This window comes from Chaetodon auriga, chromosome 14 (assembly GCF_051107435.1).
Source record: "Chaetodon auriga isolate fChaAug3 chromosome 14, fChaAug3.hap1, whole genome shotgun sequence".
Classification (NCBI taxonomy): Eukaryota; Metazoa; Chordata; class Actinopteri; order Chaetodontiformes; family Chaetodontidae; genus Chaetodon; species Chaetodon auriga.
The window spans coordinates 17,496,410-17,512,076 of NC_135087.1; the positions used below are offsets into that span (position 1 = coordinate 17,496,410).

The window sequence follows — 15,667 nt, forward strand, 5'->3', positions numbered from 1 at the left end:
TGCTTCATAATGTTTTGTAAAATGAATGCATCCATTTACACAATATGTTATTTCAATGAAAACATTGTGTCACATTAGGAACATTTACAGTGTAAAATGTAAAATTAATGTCCATTCAGCTGTTTCAGTATCAGGGTCCTGCTACTGTTCATGCTGGTTCACTGTCACTGTTAAGATAACTTATATTGATTAAATTTGATTTTTTTTTTTTTTTTTTTTTTGAAGCCTTCATTTTCTCTAGTGAGGTTGTCGCTGATATTAAGTGCAGCATCACACTGTGTATACAAACCCTGACTTTCTGAATAAAATAGACCCTTCTGCAATGAAATACAATGGAGAGACTGAGCTTGATCAGCAGTTTTATTTTACAGCTAATCAACTGTTGGACTTAACGGGTCAAAAATAACAAGTCTTAATAGAAACTATTGGACCACATGATGACATTCCAGTCGACTCATAGTCAAAACAGAGTAGTCTGCTCTGTGTCTGGGGATTAAACGCAGCTTGTACAGTAAGACTGCAGCTTCAGGTTCACTCTCTTTACTCACACTACACGATGAAAATGAAATAACAGTGAATCTCAGTGTAATTTTTGAATTCTTATAATGCAGCCCCCTTCAGAGGATAGACCAATGAATCAGCTGGTTGTCAGAAAAGCAGATATGAGCCTCTCTGAACCAATCAATGGTTAAAAATTAACCTTGATCAGTTAATCCAATTCTGAAGTGGGATTTTGGTCCCTTTAGTGGAAGAAACATGAATGCAGACAGCACTGGATGTCATCGTTTTCTCAGTCACACAAGCAATAAAGCTATTTACAGTGTTGAAGATACAGTCATTTACATTACTTACATCAAGGTGTTACATTAAATCAAAGTTACCCACTGAGCTATAAAAGCCAGCTCCTGGATGTTTCTCTTTGTACAGTCAGCCATAATGTGACCACATCTGTGGCTCAAAGTCAGAAATATCACAAACATAGTAATACTATAGTAGTCCTCTTCTTTAACAGTGTCCTGCAACATACAGCTGGCCAGTGTTGGAGACACTTCCAAAGGAGCGTCATGAAGGTTTCATGTTCAGGTGGGGGACAGGATCCGTCCTTTAATCAGTCTTTTGGTTTAAAAACTTTATCAGGTAACTTGCACTCCTCTTGTTTCCACCCATTAGAAACAAAATCAAGTTTTAGTGACCCCTGAGTCCTACAAGGTTGTACTTGCACTAGTAGGTTTGATCTTCTCCCTCCTGTTTAAACTCATCTGGCTCTCTGCCAGCGTTGGATCAGTCTTGCGATACTGGGACCTGGGTAGGGCCATGTTGGTGAGCTCGTGCTGCTCAGCAAACAGAAGCCTCTCGTTTTCGTGGCGGATCCTTAACAATTTGGAGATGCGCTTGCCGATGAGATAAATCATCTCACAGATACACATGAAGATGCACAACGCGCTGGATACAACCATGAACAGCATGAAGATCTTCTTCTCTGTCGGACGACTGATGAAGCAATCAACGGTGTTGGGGCATGGGTCCAGTGAACACTTGGATAACCTAAAAGAAAAGATAGAGTACGTTAAAGGCACCCAATAGATGATCACCTTTTCATTTTTCATGTTTTCTGTAGTCATATGAGCATTACTTGGGCAGGTCATATCCATGGTATATCCGGTACAGAATATAAAGAAATGATGTGTCGAATCCAGCTTTTAACACCAAACTCAGCAGATAGGTCCACCACAGCCCCCCTCTCTTCTTGCCAGGATTGGCATACAGGTGAGAGCCTTGGTGCAGCACCACATATTTTGCATCCTTTCCTTCGCGGTATTTAACATGAGCCATCACCATCAGAGACGGGCAGGTGACAAAAATCAGCTGCAGCGCCCACAGACGGATGTGGGAGATGGGGAAGATGTGGTCATAGCAGATGTTGGTACAGCCAGGCTGGAAACAAAGCAAAAGAAATTTAGAAAAAAAAAAACATACTGCAATGGCTTTTTCTGTAATGACTGTGGCGTCTCAGATGGGTACAATGAGTGATAGCATAGGCTGTTGTATTTGTACCAGAGATAATATCAAGGAACCGAAGAGTTTCAAAGAGGCAATACTTTATTTAATACCGTAGCTGATGCAACTGTCATGAAATGATAAATACAAAACAATACCACTAGTGCTGCCAGGAGGATGTGATGAACGTTATAATGCCTCTATACTGGTGAAAAGCTACAATGCATTGAAACTTGGTAGGGGCAAGACATAATAATAGACATAAATCTTAAAAAACAAACAAGAAAAACATGAACATTTCAACAGCAGAACTTTTTTCCTACAAGACTTACAGACAAAAATAAAGTCAGCAGAGTGATGACTGCCCACCGGTTACCGTGTGTTCTACATGCTGAAACATTTGCATGTGAACCTAACAGAGTTACTCAACAAATAGACAGAGATGATTTATTTGTCAATGACATAACAAATGTGCTAAAGTCTGACAAAATCAGTCCATTTCTTTGGTAAGGCTGCCTGCACTGAATACCGAGCTCGTACAGGGCTCCTCCAGAGACACATTAAAATAGGAAAGGACAAAATTGAATTGAAACAGTCAGGACAGTCTTTAAATGCACCAGATTTCATCATTAAGGGTGCTTCCACACCTAACCTTTTCAGCTCAGTTCAAATGATCCATGGTGCATTTTCCCATTGTTGGGATGATTGGGTCGAACCCTGGTTAGGACCAAACAGCTGGACTGAGACCCTTGAGAGGAGATGGTCTTGGTCTGATTCCAAATGAACTCTGGAAGGGTTTGTTTGTGGGGGGAACGTGATCTGACCATAATCTGTTAGGCCTATTCTGCAAGTTGGAGCCAGGTGTGCTTTGCATAGTGGGATACAGATGAGCAAATGCAACAGTTGCTAGCAGCTAGTTGGAGAGTGAATTGAGGTCGGACTTGGAATAGTAAAACGTAGTACGCTGTGTTTGGTCACTGAGCCTCCTTCAGGACCTTCTTCCTCTATTTACATTCTTGCGCCCACCCCAGACACATCTGACCAGTGACTGAAGTTAACATTCTCACATTGCTTGTAATGCTGCATTTTTGCTCACTTGGACTTTTCTCCGTGTGAAAAGAAACCAAATTCACCAACTCATCAACTGATTGAGCAAGCAAACTCTAGATGTAAAAACTTTAGGCTGGTTTGATGTTAATGTGGTGTTTCCTAGTGGGAAAGTGATTTCTCCATGCAAAGTGTGACCACAGACAAACCAGTGTATCTCCTCCCTCTTACCTGTCGAGTATTACACACAAAATCTTTGCTCTCGTCACCCCAAACCCTCTGCGCTGCCACCACAAACACCAGGACACGGAACACAAACACCATGGACAGCCAGATCCTCCCAAACGCAGTGGAGTATTTATTGACTCCACTCAGCAGACTCTCCAGTCCCGACCAGTTCATCCCTACTGCTGCACTGGCCTGGCTGAGAGAAGCAAGTGCACCTTGTAAAAGAGAGGAAGAAAGAAAAGAGGGTTATGTTGCCACATCCTTAAGATAAGAACAGATCATAGCTGAGTTACTTGTGAGATGTCGGAAGATATTGCTTCTAACTGACTTTGCTCTCTATGACAATAATCAAGTCAAATCTATCAGTCCAATCTCGCCCAAGCCAACAGATGCAAGTAACTGCACCCGAAACCGGTGTGTCTGACGTAGAGCTTGCATGGGCTTGAATGAAATTGTTTGTAAAGTGCAGATTTGCCTGGAGAGATAGGTAGAAACATCGTTTCATGTCATGTCTGATGATGTTTCTTGGCTGAGTCCACTGAGTTGAAAAAGCCTGCTGACTTTTTTAAAGCTTCATAGATTGTTATTCAGGATTATTAATATTATCAGGCCCCTCACTAATGCAAGTCCATGCTTCAGTAACCATGACAAGATGTAAACAGGCCAGAGACGACAGAATCATGTTACACTCAGGGTGGAAAATGAACGTCTGTCGGCTGTCTGCAGAGGCTGATGGATGAATCTACATGAACATTTCTTTTTTTAATACTGACATGGAAAATGTTGACAAGATAGTGCTGAAATAATTTCTAAACCGACAGATGAACAACTAACCCTCAATTTAAAGGAATGGTTGAATGTTTAAGGACCCACCTTTATCCCTTTGACAACAATTCAAGAAAAATATACAGTTGCAGCTAGCAGCCAGTTATCTTACCTTAGCACAAAGACTAGAAACAAAGGGAAACAGCTAGCCTGGCTCTGTTCAAAGAAAACAAAATGTGTCTACCAGCACCTCTAAAGCTCTGCTTTCAATCTGGTTTGTTTGATCGGTACAAAAAAAAAAAAAAAAAAAAAAAAAATCAAAGTGTAAAAACAACAAGTTGCTGCTGCCAGACTATTTCTTGGCTGGGATCACTGACTTACTGAAGTCTCGACTGATTGCCTTGCAACTACTCCTGACCAACAGGCGGAAGCACATTATCTCCCCGCTGCCATTTTTGCAAAGTTTATGCAAAAACTTGTGTTGCTAATGCAAACTAGTCCATTCTGCGCATAATTACCAGGCAGAAAACATTGGCTTGCTAACAGTGTGCTGTATGACCAGCAGGCAGGCCACTGTGAAGCTGGCTCTTACGTTGATACACATAACCATAAGCTATCTTAAGTTACTGTGTGACGTCATTTTGCATTGGATACAGGGGTTGTACCCTGTTGATTCTGTCCACACAGCTGCCGTGTGTGTGGACAATGGGCGTCACTGCTCTTTTTGTTGCTGCGTGTTTGTCTGCTGTGCTGAATGGACACAGTGGAAATGCTAACATGCGTGCGGCGGTAATGAGGCTCATGAATGAAGCAGCCTCGTGTCTTTAGTCCAGTATAAATATATCTTCCATCATAGCTCTCCTGGCAGATGTGTGTGGTGTCAGAGTTTTTGTTACTTAGATACTGGGTTGTGTGTGTTCAACAAAGATATCTTTGTCCTTGCAAATAAAATTTAATCAGTGCACAAATTTTCTATTGTGCACTGGTGGTTTCCATAGGTACATATGGGCTAGCATTGATGGAAACACTGTGTCTTCTTTTTCTATACTGCATACTAGTAAAACACAACAACTGTAAACTCTAGTTCAGTATTTCATTGTTTGTGTGTTGACCTACAAGTCATGTGAGGACAGAGTTTTTCATACAAATGGAAAAACGCTTCTCTGAAAACTAGATTTTGTTGGTTGTTTTTCTCACAATGATCATGCTTGAAACCATAAACTGCCCTGTTTTCTTTTCATGTATCACCACATTACTGGTCATGAAGATAAAAAAACATCCGGATGGGAACACCATCCTTACTCCTGGTTTCTGGAGCAGTGCAGGATCACGCACTGTTTAGGAAAGAGTAAAATATTTAGATTTGACTAAATAGGAGTGGCTCAGACTTTTCAGTGTTAACGCTTTAAACTCTGGACTAATCAATGCATAGTTTATAGCTGTCATGTAAGATAAATAAGATACAGCTTTTGATGTGACTTGATGTTGATCTTTTATTAAAACATCAGATCTGGTCCAGTAAGTGACACCTAGCTGCCTTCACTCACCTTAATTATGATCAGACTATTTTGGATTCTACAGTAAAATGTGTGTTTTTGACCTCAGGCAGTGACTGTTGGTACAAAATATGTGAATGATGAGTTGAAAGAACTATTGTTTGCTTGAAGGGATGAAGGATGTTTGGGCAAATAAAACCGTAGATGTTCATATACAGTAATGAAAGTTATGTAATCCACATATATAGGAACACCACATTTTGCTTTTTGAAGTAGTTTCTTTGTACTGATTGCTCAATATCCTGCCACTCTCGAAGTTTGTGTCTTAGTCATAGGAGTAGGAAAAGGTTCCGTCCATTGTGTCTTTCCTTTTAGTGGGAAGGATGGTGTTTTTTTTCCTTTTGTTGACATGAATAACAACTTGTATCTGCCTTTGTTTTAGAGTAAATAAGGAAAAATACATTACTGTACCTGAGCCTGTGTTAAATTCAAACACTGCTGGCTACAGTCTCCTCTTTACCGTACTGCCTTAAACCTCGTGATACACTGAAGTTAATAAAAATCAAACAAAAGCAACCTTACCTAGTGTTGAAACCTGGCTCAAACACCCAAACCCAATATGTCCACACCAGCTGGAGAAGCTTAACGTGCAACAGTAAAGTTAAATACAGTGAAAGAAAAACCAGTTTCAACTCTTCAGCTCCTTTTTCTCTCTGTGTCTTTCCTTGCTCTCCCGCCCTTCCCTCAGAAATCCTGCCAAACCAGATTCAGCAGCTGCTACGTCATCGCACACACAGACTTTACATGCCCTGTCTTGTCAGTTTGACACAGGGAGGCTCCACTCCCTACAAGCCATGTAACCTTACACCTCATAAATAGGTAAAAAACCCCAGCACATGTGAGGAGCAGGGAGAAAGAACATCTGTCCTTGCCAACCAAAATGCCTGTGGTGTGTGTGTGTGTGTGTGTGTGTGTGTGAGAGAGAGAGAGAGAGTAGGAGAAGGAGTAAGGAAGAATGAGAGGGAGGGAGATGCCACACCCTCTGTGTTGTTACACTGGGAGCGATGCAAATGTGGTTTTACACTGAGCGATGCGTTCAAATGGTAGACAGACCAGCAGAATGAAATACATTCCGTTTCCCTTACATTCAGCAGCTTATTTGAAATAGAGTGGTATGTTATGGCAGCATAAAATAAAACAAATGCATTATAGAAGCAAAATCATGCAAAGGGACATGATGAAACAGGGAAATCTGGAAAGTGTTCATAAGCTGTGTGAGAGTGAAAATGAGGGGAAAATGATTTGAAAAATGATTTGTGACAAATGTTTTTCATTTGTAAGGATGTTTGATCAAATCAAGTGGAACAATGGGTACAGGTGAATAGGTTTAAACCTTTCTAGAAAATGATGTCACACCAGCAGACTAAAGGTTAGAGGTCACACAAGAGGCTTTGATGGCAGGCATATTAGCAGTGACTGTCCTCAGTGATAAACCACACACCACCAGGGAGGCAAGTATAGAAAGGCAAGGCTGCAAACCTTCTAAACGGACAGAAAACACATGCAAACAGCCCAACATCTGACTACATTAGAATTGGTCCGCTTGCAGCTTTATTCAGTGATACAGTACTTTAAAGAAATTTGCCGGGACAAAACAGATAAAAATGTGATTTAGATAGATAAATGAATAAACCTGATCTCGCATATTAAATGCATTAAACAGCACTTTTGTAAAACAAAACAGCATCAAATTAGGTTGCCCAGGGCGCTCGGTCAATTTTTAAACCGGCATTACCTTCAAGTTAGCAGCAGACAGATTGAATAACACCGGAAGTGCATGAGATCTGTCTACAAATTAAAATGGTCCTGCTTTTTCAAAACCGTGCAACGCGCGCTTTCTTTATCCGTTTTATCATTGAAGGCGTGCGAGCGGAAGTGGTGATGTTCGTTGTAGCTAACTCGACATTTCTGTTCAACATGTCTCCGTCGCAGACTCTTCTCTGCTATTAGAAGCGTCTGGATTTTTCGCGAAACTACTGCGTTTTGTAAGTAGCTATGTCAGTCGTGTGTGTTTGACGTCGATGTAGCAACTGTTACTATTGTGTACTTAATGATGTCTGTGTTAACGAGGCCACTGTGGTCGCTGTCATCTGGCTGTTATTGAGAACCGGCGAATGCTGTAGCCTGGAAGCGTTAGCTTGCTGTTTACTCTGGGTACATGGTTGTTGACCTGTTTTTATGTGACCTGGCTGGCGGCGGAGCCTCTAATGACAGATGGCGTTGTTGAATAGCCTAGTAATATTACGTAGTTTCTAAATCATGTGCTGACATTTTGTCTTAAACTAGCTTATAATTGGTATCGTAACGTGTAAGTTGCAGTGATGTGTGTTCCTTTAAACAGCTACTAGTAACGTTAAGCTAGCTGGCTTTCGTTAATAAGGTAACATCCATGGTGAGTTCACGTTAGAACATCGCCCAAGCTAACATTGACAGTCTGTGAACACAGTGTTAGCTAATATACTACTGCACAGGCAGGGAATGATAGGCTAGCCTAATATTGAGCTCCTAACAATATGTACGTTGTAACGTTACTGTACATTACTGTTTACTTGCAGGTGTAAAATTAGCTACCGTTAGATCTCTGAGCCGTAACACAGTTTGTCTTTAGCTGAGCACCGTTAGCTTTGTTACGTTCCGTTATTTTCTAATGGAGTAAAACCAGCTCTTGTATTTTATGTTGTTGTGCTATGCAGAGATACAAGCTGCCTGGTGTGAGTTAACCACTATGTATACGGGATATCAACACATGAGCTAATGGCCACGCTTTTCTCATTTTCTCACAAACACGTAGCCTTAAATGCAGGAAGCTAGCTACTAAATTCAGGTAAGGTGACCTGAGCAGTATTAACATGTTTTTCTTTATGCCGCAGGTTAGCAACAAGCTAGCGGGCCGTTGTCAGCCAGGACCCAGAAAAGCAGCATCATCATCAATGGTGTGTCTACATCCCGGAGCCGTCACATTTTCCTGTGTCCGCTCAATGAACAATCTCCTCAGCTCTCATCACAGTGAGTGTGTGACCACTGCAGCACTGCTCCACTCTCGTACAGTTCAGATGAGTAGCTGTCAGGCTTGTAATTCATTACTCCATCCCTCTCTTAGGCTGCACATGTATGGCGTTTGCGAGGCTTGGAGGGGAGTTTTGCCAAGCCCAGCACCTGCTGCTTATTGTGGACAAGTGAACAGGAGACACAAGCTAGGCACAAACACTGCCATTCACACACACAGGTGTGTAGTCTGAAGGCTGGTGGTGTCAGTGGTGAGACAAATATTGATTTGATTTCAGTCCATGACCATATATTGGTTAAAAAATATTGTCCCTGTCCTCATAGGTCCTTACTGCCATCCTGTTCAACCCATATGAAGACAAGCCAATCTTCAGCCTGTCAGCTGTCCTGGGGAGTAGAGGAGGAGTTTTCTCACAGCTCTCGCCCTCTCATATTTTTCCTTTCTTCTTCTGCTCTGATACACACAGGGCTTCTCTGAATGGGCTAATAGATTTGAAAGAAAGGAAGGACGGATCTTTATCTGTCTCCAGTTTTTTTTCTTTTGGACTTTGGGTGTCTTCTCTCCGGTCTTTTTGATTCCACTCTGCTAGATTTTCATTTTTGAGTTTTTAACCAAGCCAATTTAGTCTTTTTTGTTCATTGCCAAGAAAACTTTAGATTTTTTTCCCCCTTGTTTCTTTCCCAAGAATTTTATCGTGTCATTTTTGTTTTTAATTCAGACTAGGAATTGTCACCAAAGGAATGTTTTATTTACTTTCTTTTCCCATAAATCACATGAATGCATAATTTGGTGGCATTCATTGTAAAGTGTTTTTTAAATTTTGGTTCTTAAGTTAAGTTTTTCTTTTAATTGAAAGATTTTTTTTTAAAACAATCAGAAAACGTCCACTTTAGTTCCTTTGAAGACTCAGAAGCACAGTACTTTCCTCATCTTTTCTTCTTCTTCAAACCTTTGTGGGTGTAAAAATGAACCGACCAGCTCCAGTAGAAATCTCTTATGACTGCCTGAGATTCCTCATTACGCACAACCCCACCAATGCACAACTGGGCAGGTTTATAGAGGTAGAACACGTTTTAAAAATTCAATTACATCTCTCGTTCATTTTCTTTCTATAGGAAGTAACAGTTACATGCTAACAAGTGTGTTTTGATGTGTAGGATCTGAAGGCATATGGAGTAAACACCCTGGTGAGAGTGTGTGCTGCAACGTATGACAAGACGCCAGTGGAACAAGAAGGCATACAAGTCCTGGTAAGTGACATAGATGCACACCAGATTAAGCCTGCTCATTTACTTACAGACAAAGAAGTCTGAAAACATGGAAATTCCAAATCCAGCTATGTTATGTACAATAATAAAATGGACCTCATCTCCAAAGAAACCTCAGGCCAGCAGGCACAGCAGGCCATCAGCTGATCTTAAAAGGTTACTGGTGCTGGGCTTTGTTGGCACAGCAACTGAACAATGACTGAAACACTGTAGACACTTCTGGAACATTCTGGACCCAAGAAAAGATTTAAAAATCTTTCTGTGATACAGAAACTTCCCAAAGTCTAAACATCCAGTCAGTCAAACCATACATTGATCATGAAAACAAAAATGATCACATTGGCTGCAACACATCAGTGAGATCGAATAACGACTCAGTCTCTCTTCCAGGATTGGCCGTTTGATGATGGTTCTGCCCCCCCAGAGCAGGTGGTTGATGATTGGCTGAACCTGTTACAGACAAAGTTTAGAGAGGAGCCTGGGAGCTGTGTGGCTGTGCACTGTGTTGCTGGACTTGGAAGGTAAGTAAGATGTAGTCACAGGATTTAACGTAACCGTGTTTACTACCTTTGAATGGATAGCTAAGTTATGAATTCATATCCTCCCAAGTCTTGCGTTGTTTCAGTTTTTTTTTTTTTTTTTTGCTGATACACACAGAATGTTGTTTAGACCAGGCTTGTATTGTCAGTTGTGGTGTTGCACAGTATTAAGACCGCTGCCATGCTGCTTTGATCTATAGCTACAGGGGCCCAAAGTAAACTATGGCATAAACTGAGTTGAAGTCTGCCCTTCATGCAGGGCCATAAGACAGTTGGCCAATCACATGACTGTACATTTGAATCTATTCCTTGTTTCTCCTCAGAGCTCCTGTGTTGGTGGCCCTGGCTCTGATTGAGTGTGGGATGGAATATGAAGATGCTGTGCACTTCATAAGACTGTGAGTACAAAACAGTGATTCTGCTGTTGTCCATTTTACATGATTGTCCAAACACTTGCTCTGTACTCTTCAGAATCATTCCCATCACTCCTTTTTATCAATGTTGTTTCCTGTTTTGAGCACATTTCTTTTATGTTGTCAGGAAGCGTCGAGGAGCGTTCAACTCCAAGCAGCTACTTTACCTGGAAAACTACAAAGCTAAACTGTGTCTGCGCTCCAAAGATGCCAACGGACAGAGCTGCTGTATACAGTAGGAATCCACAACCCCATACATCTTCACCGCAGCTTCACAGGAGACTTTCGCTCTTTGATGTTCATGGAAAGTTGCCTTGTTTAGCTAAAGTCTTTGGTAACATTCAAGCATATTAAAATTATTCAGAGCGCTTCATGTATTCCCAAATATTCAAGGACCTCACATCGAGGTTTTGAAAATCTGTAACCTCACCTTAATTTGTAGTAAAAATACTTCTCCCATTAAAAGGAAACCCCACAGATAAACACAGTTAATTTAAACTGTCAGCAAAATCACTGTGAAATCAGAAGTCATTCATTCCAAACGTCTCCCTCTCTATTCACTGTTACAAGTGCAGCTACGGTAAATGCTGTCGATGTTAAAGGACGTTACAACTTTGACATCGGGATCAGACATTATAGAACATTCTGTGTCAGTAGGCGATCATGTTTGACAGTTGATTGATTATTCCTGTGACGGTAAACTGCTCTGGAGCTTGGTATTTGTTCTACACCACAGTACTACTAATGCTGAATAAATAGTTGGCAGTATGTGCTTTCAGAGGCTTGCTGGTTTATTGCACATCAATCCACACAGGGGTTCAGACTGATGAACTTTTTCAGATCTTTTCTTATCGACCAAATCAATGTCAGAATTTGGCACAGATGATAAAGCAAGTTAGAAAACATACAATATTTAAGAGGTTTGCTTAAAGAAGAGTAAAATTTTAAAAAGAATTTTAAAAAAAAAGTGCTCTCTGTTTGATGCACATGTGACGTATGCTATATTAAACAACAATATGATCTACCTACCTATTGTATGTGTCAAGTCAGAGTCATAGGGGCACAGTCTGCTTCTCTAGAACAAACTTGTGTTGGCTGTAAATGTTTGACACTGTCCTTCATGATGCCACAAAGTCAAGATGGCCAACGTTAAAAGGTTCAGTTGGTGAATGTATTTATAAATGAACACTTTAAGGTTTTGGTAGATTGTCCCGTTAGCTGTCAGGTGTAAAGAACACAAATCTAATCATCAGTATGTCCCCAGTAATTCATTGGCCCCAGTGCTGTATAGCTGTAGTGTACGATGGATACAGTATGTGATATTAGTCTTCCCGCTAACAGTTTAGCATAGATTATATATACATTGGGTGGTCATTGTGTGATAACAATCCAGAATGTACTATTGAATCATAGTAGGCTCCATGCAAACACATGAGCATCTACTCTGTAGGATGATAAAGAAGCAGCAAAATATTAAGTAGTACGAATGTAGATTTTGGTGCCCCGGCTAAATTTACTAACGGGACAATCTCCTGAACACTTTCTGTATTCCTATTACAACCCCCATGGAATGGGACTGTGGAGCCAACATGTCTGCCACTGAAACCTTAGTGGCCATAGCTCTTGTCTATCTTCAGCTCTGTACTTACTCATAGACTGTATAAAAGAAGTGGACGTAGCCACCATGATATCGCACATTGGTACATGGACTGCCGTCCTGAAGCCTTGAGATTGAGTGCTAGCATGCTTGCTCAGCAAGGGGCATCTTATTTACATTAACTGTGATTGGCTAATTTAGGCTGAACAGCGGACTACTTTGATTATAATTTGGTTCAACCTAACGCTGAACAGTTTCATACAACCAAAACATGGACAACAAATAACAAGTTTGCACCTCTTTAAATGTACAGTGTCATGGATTCAGGTTGCCCAGGTCACAAACTGTCAATCGCAAGGTGGCCTCATGCTACAGCAAACTCTGCTTTATTGTCTGATTTACTCTGAATGGGACTATAATTACCAAATTTAAAAAAAAAAAAAATCAGACCGTAAACTCATTAGGAAACTGTCAGGAAACTGAAGTTGGGTCATTTTCTCCAAGAATTCTATATAATCTTTTTGCAACCAGTGGAGTCGCCACCTGCAGGCCGTTAGAGAGAATGCAGGTTTAAGACACTTGCGCGTAACTTCACTTTTCAGACCCAGAAGCTTTCGTCCACTTCTTGTATACCGTCTATGCACTTCTCTAGCTGTCTGGTCAGCTGCTGTGTTTGTAAGATGCTGTTGGTCTTTGTGATGTTATTATTTTTTCTATAGGTTTTCTTTTCTTTCCTTGTACCTTTTATCCCTTTGTACTTGTTATTTATTGATTGACTGCACAGTGTTTCTTTGTGAAATGTGTGTCTGCTTGAAAAAAATCTATCAGTCCTCTTAGAAAATTAAAGTGTTTAGTACTGTAACTGTGGCGTGTTGCGGAAAGTATTGTGGAGCCCACCCTCAGTCTAGTTCAATGTGTCTGTCTTTGTGGTGAGTTGAGAAAACGTGGAGGTGCCACATGTAACATTTAATATAAAAGCCTGTTTGCATAAAATTGATCAAATTCTGAAAATAATTTCAGATTAAGACCCAATATGATATAATATGAATATTTGTTAATTAAACTTAACAAGCTGCCAGGCTGCTTCAACAGCAGGTCCAGGTCACAGTCGGTGGACTGCATGTAGTGCTGTAGCTGTAAAATGGCAGCTGACCAACGTGAGGCTGGGCCTGACCTGACCTGACTTCAGTGAATCCTATGTGTGTGCGTGTGTGTGAGTGAGAGAGACAGTGAGGATTGCCTCTGGCTGCAGTGATGCTGTGTGAATGTGGCTGTCAGGGTAGAGTGATGGCATCACACAGAGCCAGTGGATGATTCAAGCATGATTGGTTTTATTGACTGACCCGACAGCACACATGCACATGAACCAACCTTGAACAAAAGAGCTGTAGTGGATGAACACAGTAAATGCCCATGAATTGACTTTGGGACTCAATTCCTATAAATGTATCTGAGGGACTGATGTGTTGACGATGTTGCTTTTCATCACTGCCTTCGCTCATGTTCATGTCCACACAAAGAGACAACTGACACTTTACACACTTCGCATTACATCCTGGAACAGCTTTTCAAGACAACGTGGAATCAGTGAACTGAGAAGAAATACAATCATTTAGGTGGACTTCATAGTCAGAGGAAAGTGCGATATTTTATATCTCTCATTTGTTCAAGTTTGGTTTTGCTTGCAGGGAACTGTCTTGGACAGCTACAATTAAAGCATGTAACATTACAGCATGATAAACAGGCTAAATAACAAAAACACCTCTTAGTATAATGCAATACAGTTCAACAGCACCACAAACTACATCCTCCAAATGACTTCAAATGAATTAAACCGGCCGTGTGAATGCACTGATATGCAGAGATGAAAATGGAGTTCACTCCTCATGAGCAGTCAGTGCTCAGGAGTTAAAATGTTTCCACATTTTGCCTCCATGTTGTTTGCCCCAGTGGACAGTAGATGGCGGTAATGTCCTGCCAGACAGAGTGGACGTCATAATGAAGTCATTTGCAGTCAGGTTGAAATGTAAAAAGAACAGTCTTTCAATCTGTAAAATGTTTTTTCAGGAGCGTTCAGCGGTGAATCCATTTCTGTTCACAAGGTTGAACATGACAACAGTAACTCAGAGTGGCAGACAAATCCTGAACTGTCAGCAAACTGACCTCCAATGCACTGTATTATTATGGTTTGTACCATGTGACTTTAAAATGATCAGTCAGAACACACACACACAGGCCTGCAGCGTCCTTGGCAGCAGAGGACAGCTCTGTGATAATCTGCTCAATATATGACAGCTGAACATCTCTAAGCTCGCTGTAAGCTACACGACCCTGTGTGTGTGTGTGTGTGTGTGTGTGTGTGTGTGTGTGTGTGTGTGTGTGTGTGTGTGTCTGCATGTGTGTCCAACAGAATCAAATTCACTGCTTTTTACAAAGAATTTTAATAAAACATCTGTAATGACAGATGGCCAGACGTAGAGAAAGAAAATAAAAATAGTTGTTAGAAATACATTGAGAGTGGTGCCACCAAAATAAGTGAATTAAACACACATCCTGTCATTGTGCATGTAGTAGGCATGGATGAAAATATAGAAAACTATAAATATCACGACATATAATAAGGTTACACTAGAATCACCCTTAATTACCGCAGGCACAGTGAAATAAGGATGATCAGTATATGAAAAACTCTTCTAGAGTCACATGCTGTAAGTACAAACACTGAACTGTCAAGTTTGCTGCAACACTGGAAGAAAAGGCTGCCGCTGCTCACACAGCCGAGAGAGGGCGCTCTAACTCAGTATGAATTAACATCTGCGGAAAATAGTAGAAAATTATATTAATGATTGTTCCAACACCTTTTTCTGCTACATAGTGTAGTGAACACGGAGGCTATTTATCGTGAGGAGGAGGAGGAGGAGGAGGAGGAGGCAGACGGGAGGGATGAGCGGGACGGTGACCCAGTTCACCCTGCAGACCAAACCGGAGGACCGCCTGCTGATGAGCAAAAGATAAAATCAGTGAAATTCAGATAATAAAACTTCAGCTGGTGTGTTTCCAGATTTCTCACGTGCGGTTGTGTTTCCTCTCCGGGTGTAAAACAGAGGAGAGACTCGGTGCGTGCGTGCGTGCGTGCGTGTGCGTGTGTGTGTGTGTGTGTGTGTGTGTGTGTGTGTGTTAGAGAGGGAGGAAGGAAGAGGGAGGGATTGACAGAGGAAAGTCGCTCGGAGCTTGAGTTTTAGTTTTCTC

At 41.2% G+C, this 15,667-nt stretch overlaps 2 protein-coding genes across 4 annotated transcripts; one reads left to right on the forward strand and one right to left on the reverse strand.

Annotated features, from left to right (window-relative positions):
• Positions 1-401: 401 nt before the first annotated feature.
• Positions 402-6,249, reverse strand: LOC143331610 (gap junction beta-4 protein-like). The gene is made up of 4 exons (XM_076748673.1): positions 6,117-6,249; positions 3,277-3,488; positions 1,634-1,935; positions 402-1,545 (listed from the first exon to the last, which is right to left on the reverse strand). The coding sequence occupies exons 2-4, from the start codon at positions 3,445-3,447 to the stop codon at positions 1,203-1,205; spliced, it is 816 nt and encodes a 271-aa protein (XP_076604788.1). The 5' UTR covers positions 3,448-3,488; positions 6,117-6,249; the 3' UTR covers positions 402-1,202.
• Positions 6,250-7,471: 1,222 nt separating this feature from the next.
• Positions 7,472-13,280, forward strand: LOC143331574 (protein tyrosine phosphatase type IVA 2-like). Of its 3 annotated transcripts, none has more exons than XM_076748590.1 (8): positions 7,472-7,579; positions 8,465-8,600; positions 8,695-8,820; positions 8,925-9,662; positions 9,759-9,851; positions 10,260-10,390; positions 10,732-10,806; positions 10,949-13,280. In XM_076748590.1, exons 4-8 carry the CDS (start codon positions 9,567-9,569, stop codon positions 11,058-11,060), a joined length of 507 nt encoding a protein of 168 aa, XP_076604705.1. In that variant the 5' UTR covers positions 7,472-7,579; positions 8,465-8,600; positions 8,695-8,820; positions 8,925-9,566; the 3' UTR covers positions 11,061-13,280. The 3 variants fall into 3 exon arrangements, with proteins under 3 accessions (XP_076604705.1, XP_076604707.1, XP_076604706.1); XM_076748592.1 differs by having other exon boundaries at positions 7,575-7,748; XM_076748591.1 differs by lacking the exon at positions 7,472-7,579 and adding an exon at positions 7,697-7,986.
• The last annotated feature ends 2,387 nt before the right edge of the window (positions 13,281-15,667 follow it).

Bases quoted from the DNA above. Each gene is read 5' to 3' on its own strand.
- LOC143331610 (XM_076748673.1), bottom strand. From the start codon at position 3,447: ATGAACTGGTCGGGACTGGAGAGTCTGCTGAGTGGAGTCAATAAATAC. The intron at 1,936-3,276 runs GTAAGAGGGAGG...CTTTGTTTCCAG, and splicing joins TTGTGTGTAATACTCGACAG to CCTGGCTGTACCAACATCTG. The intron at 1,546-1,633 runs GTAATGCTCATA...CTTTTCTTTTAG, and splicing joins CATGGATATGACCTGCCCAA to GTTATCCAAGTGTTCACTGG.
- LOC143331574 (XM_076748590.1), top strand. From the start codon at position 9,567: ATGAACCGACCAGCTCCAGTAGAAATCTCTTATGACTGCCTGAGATTC. The intron at 9,852-10,259 runs GTAAGTGACATA...TCTCTCTTCCAG, and splicing joins AAGAAGGCATACAAGTCCTG to GATTGGCCGTTTGATGATGG. The intron at 10,391-10,731 runs GTAAGTAAGATG...GTTTCTCCTCAG, and splicing joins TGTGTTGCTGGACTTGGAAG to AGCTCCTGTGTTGGTGGCCC.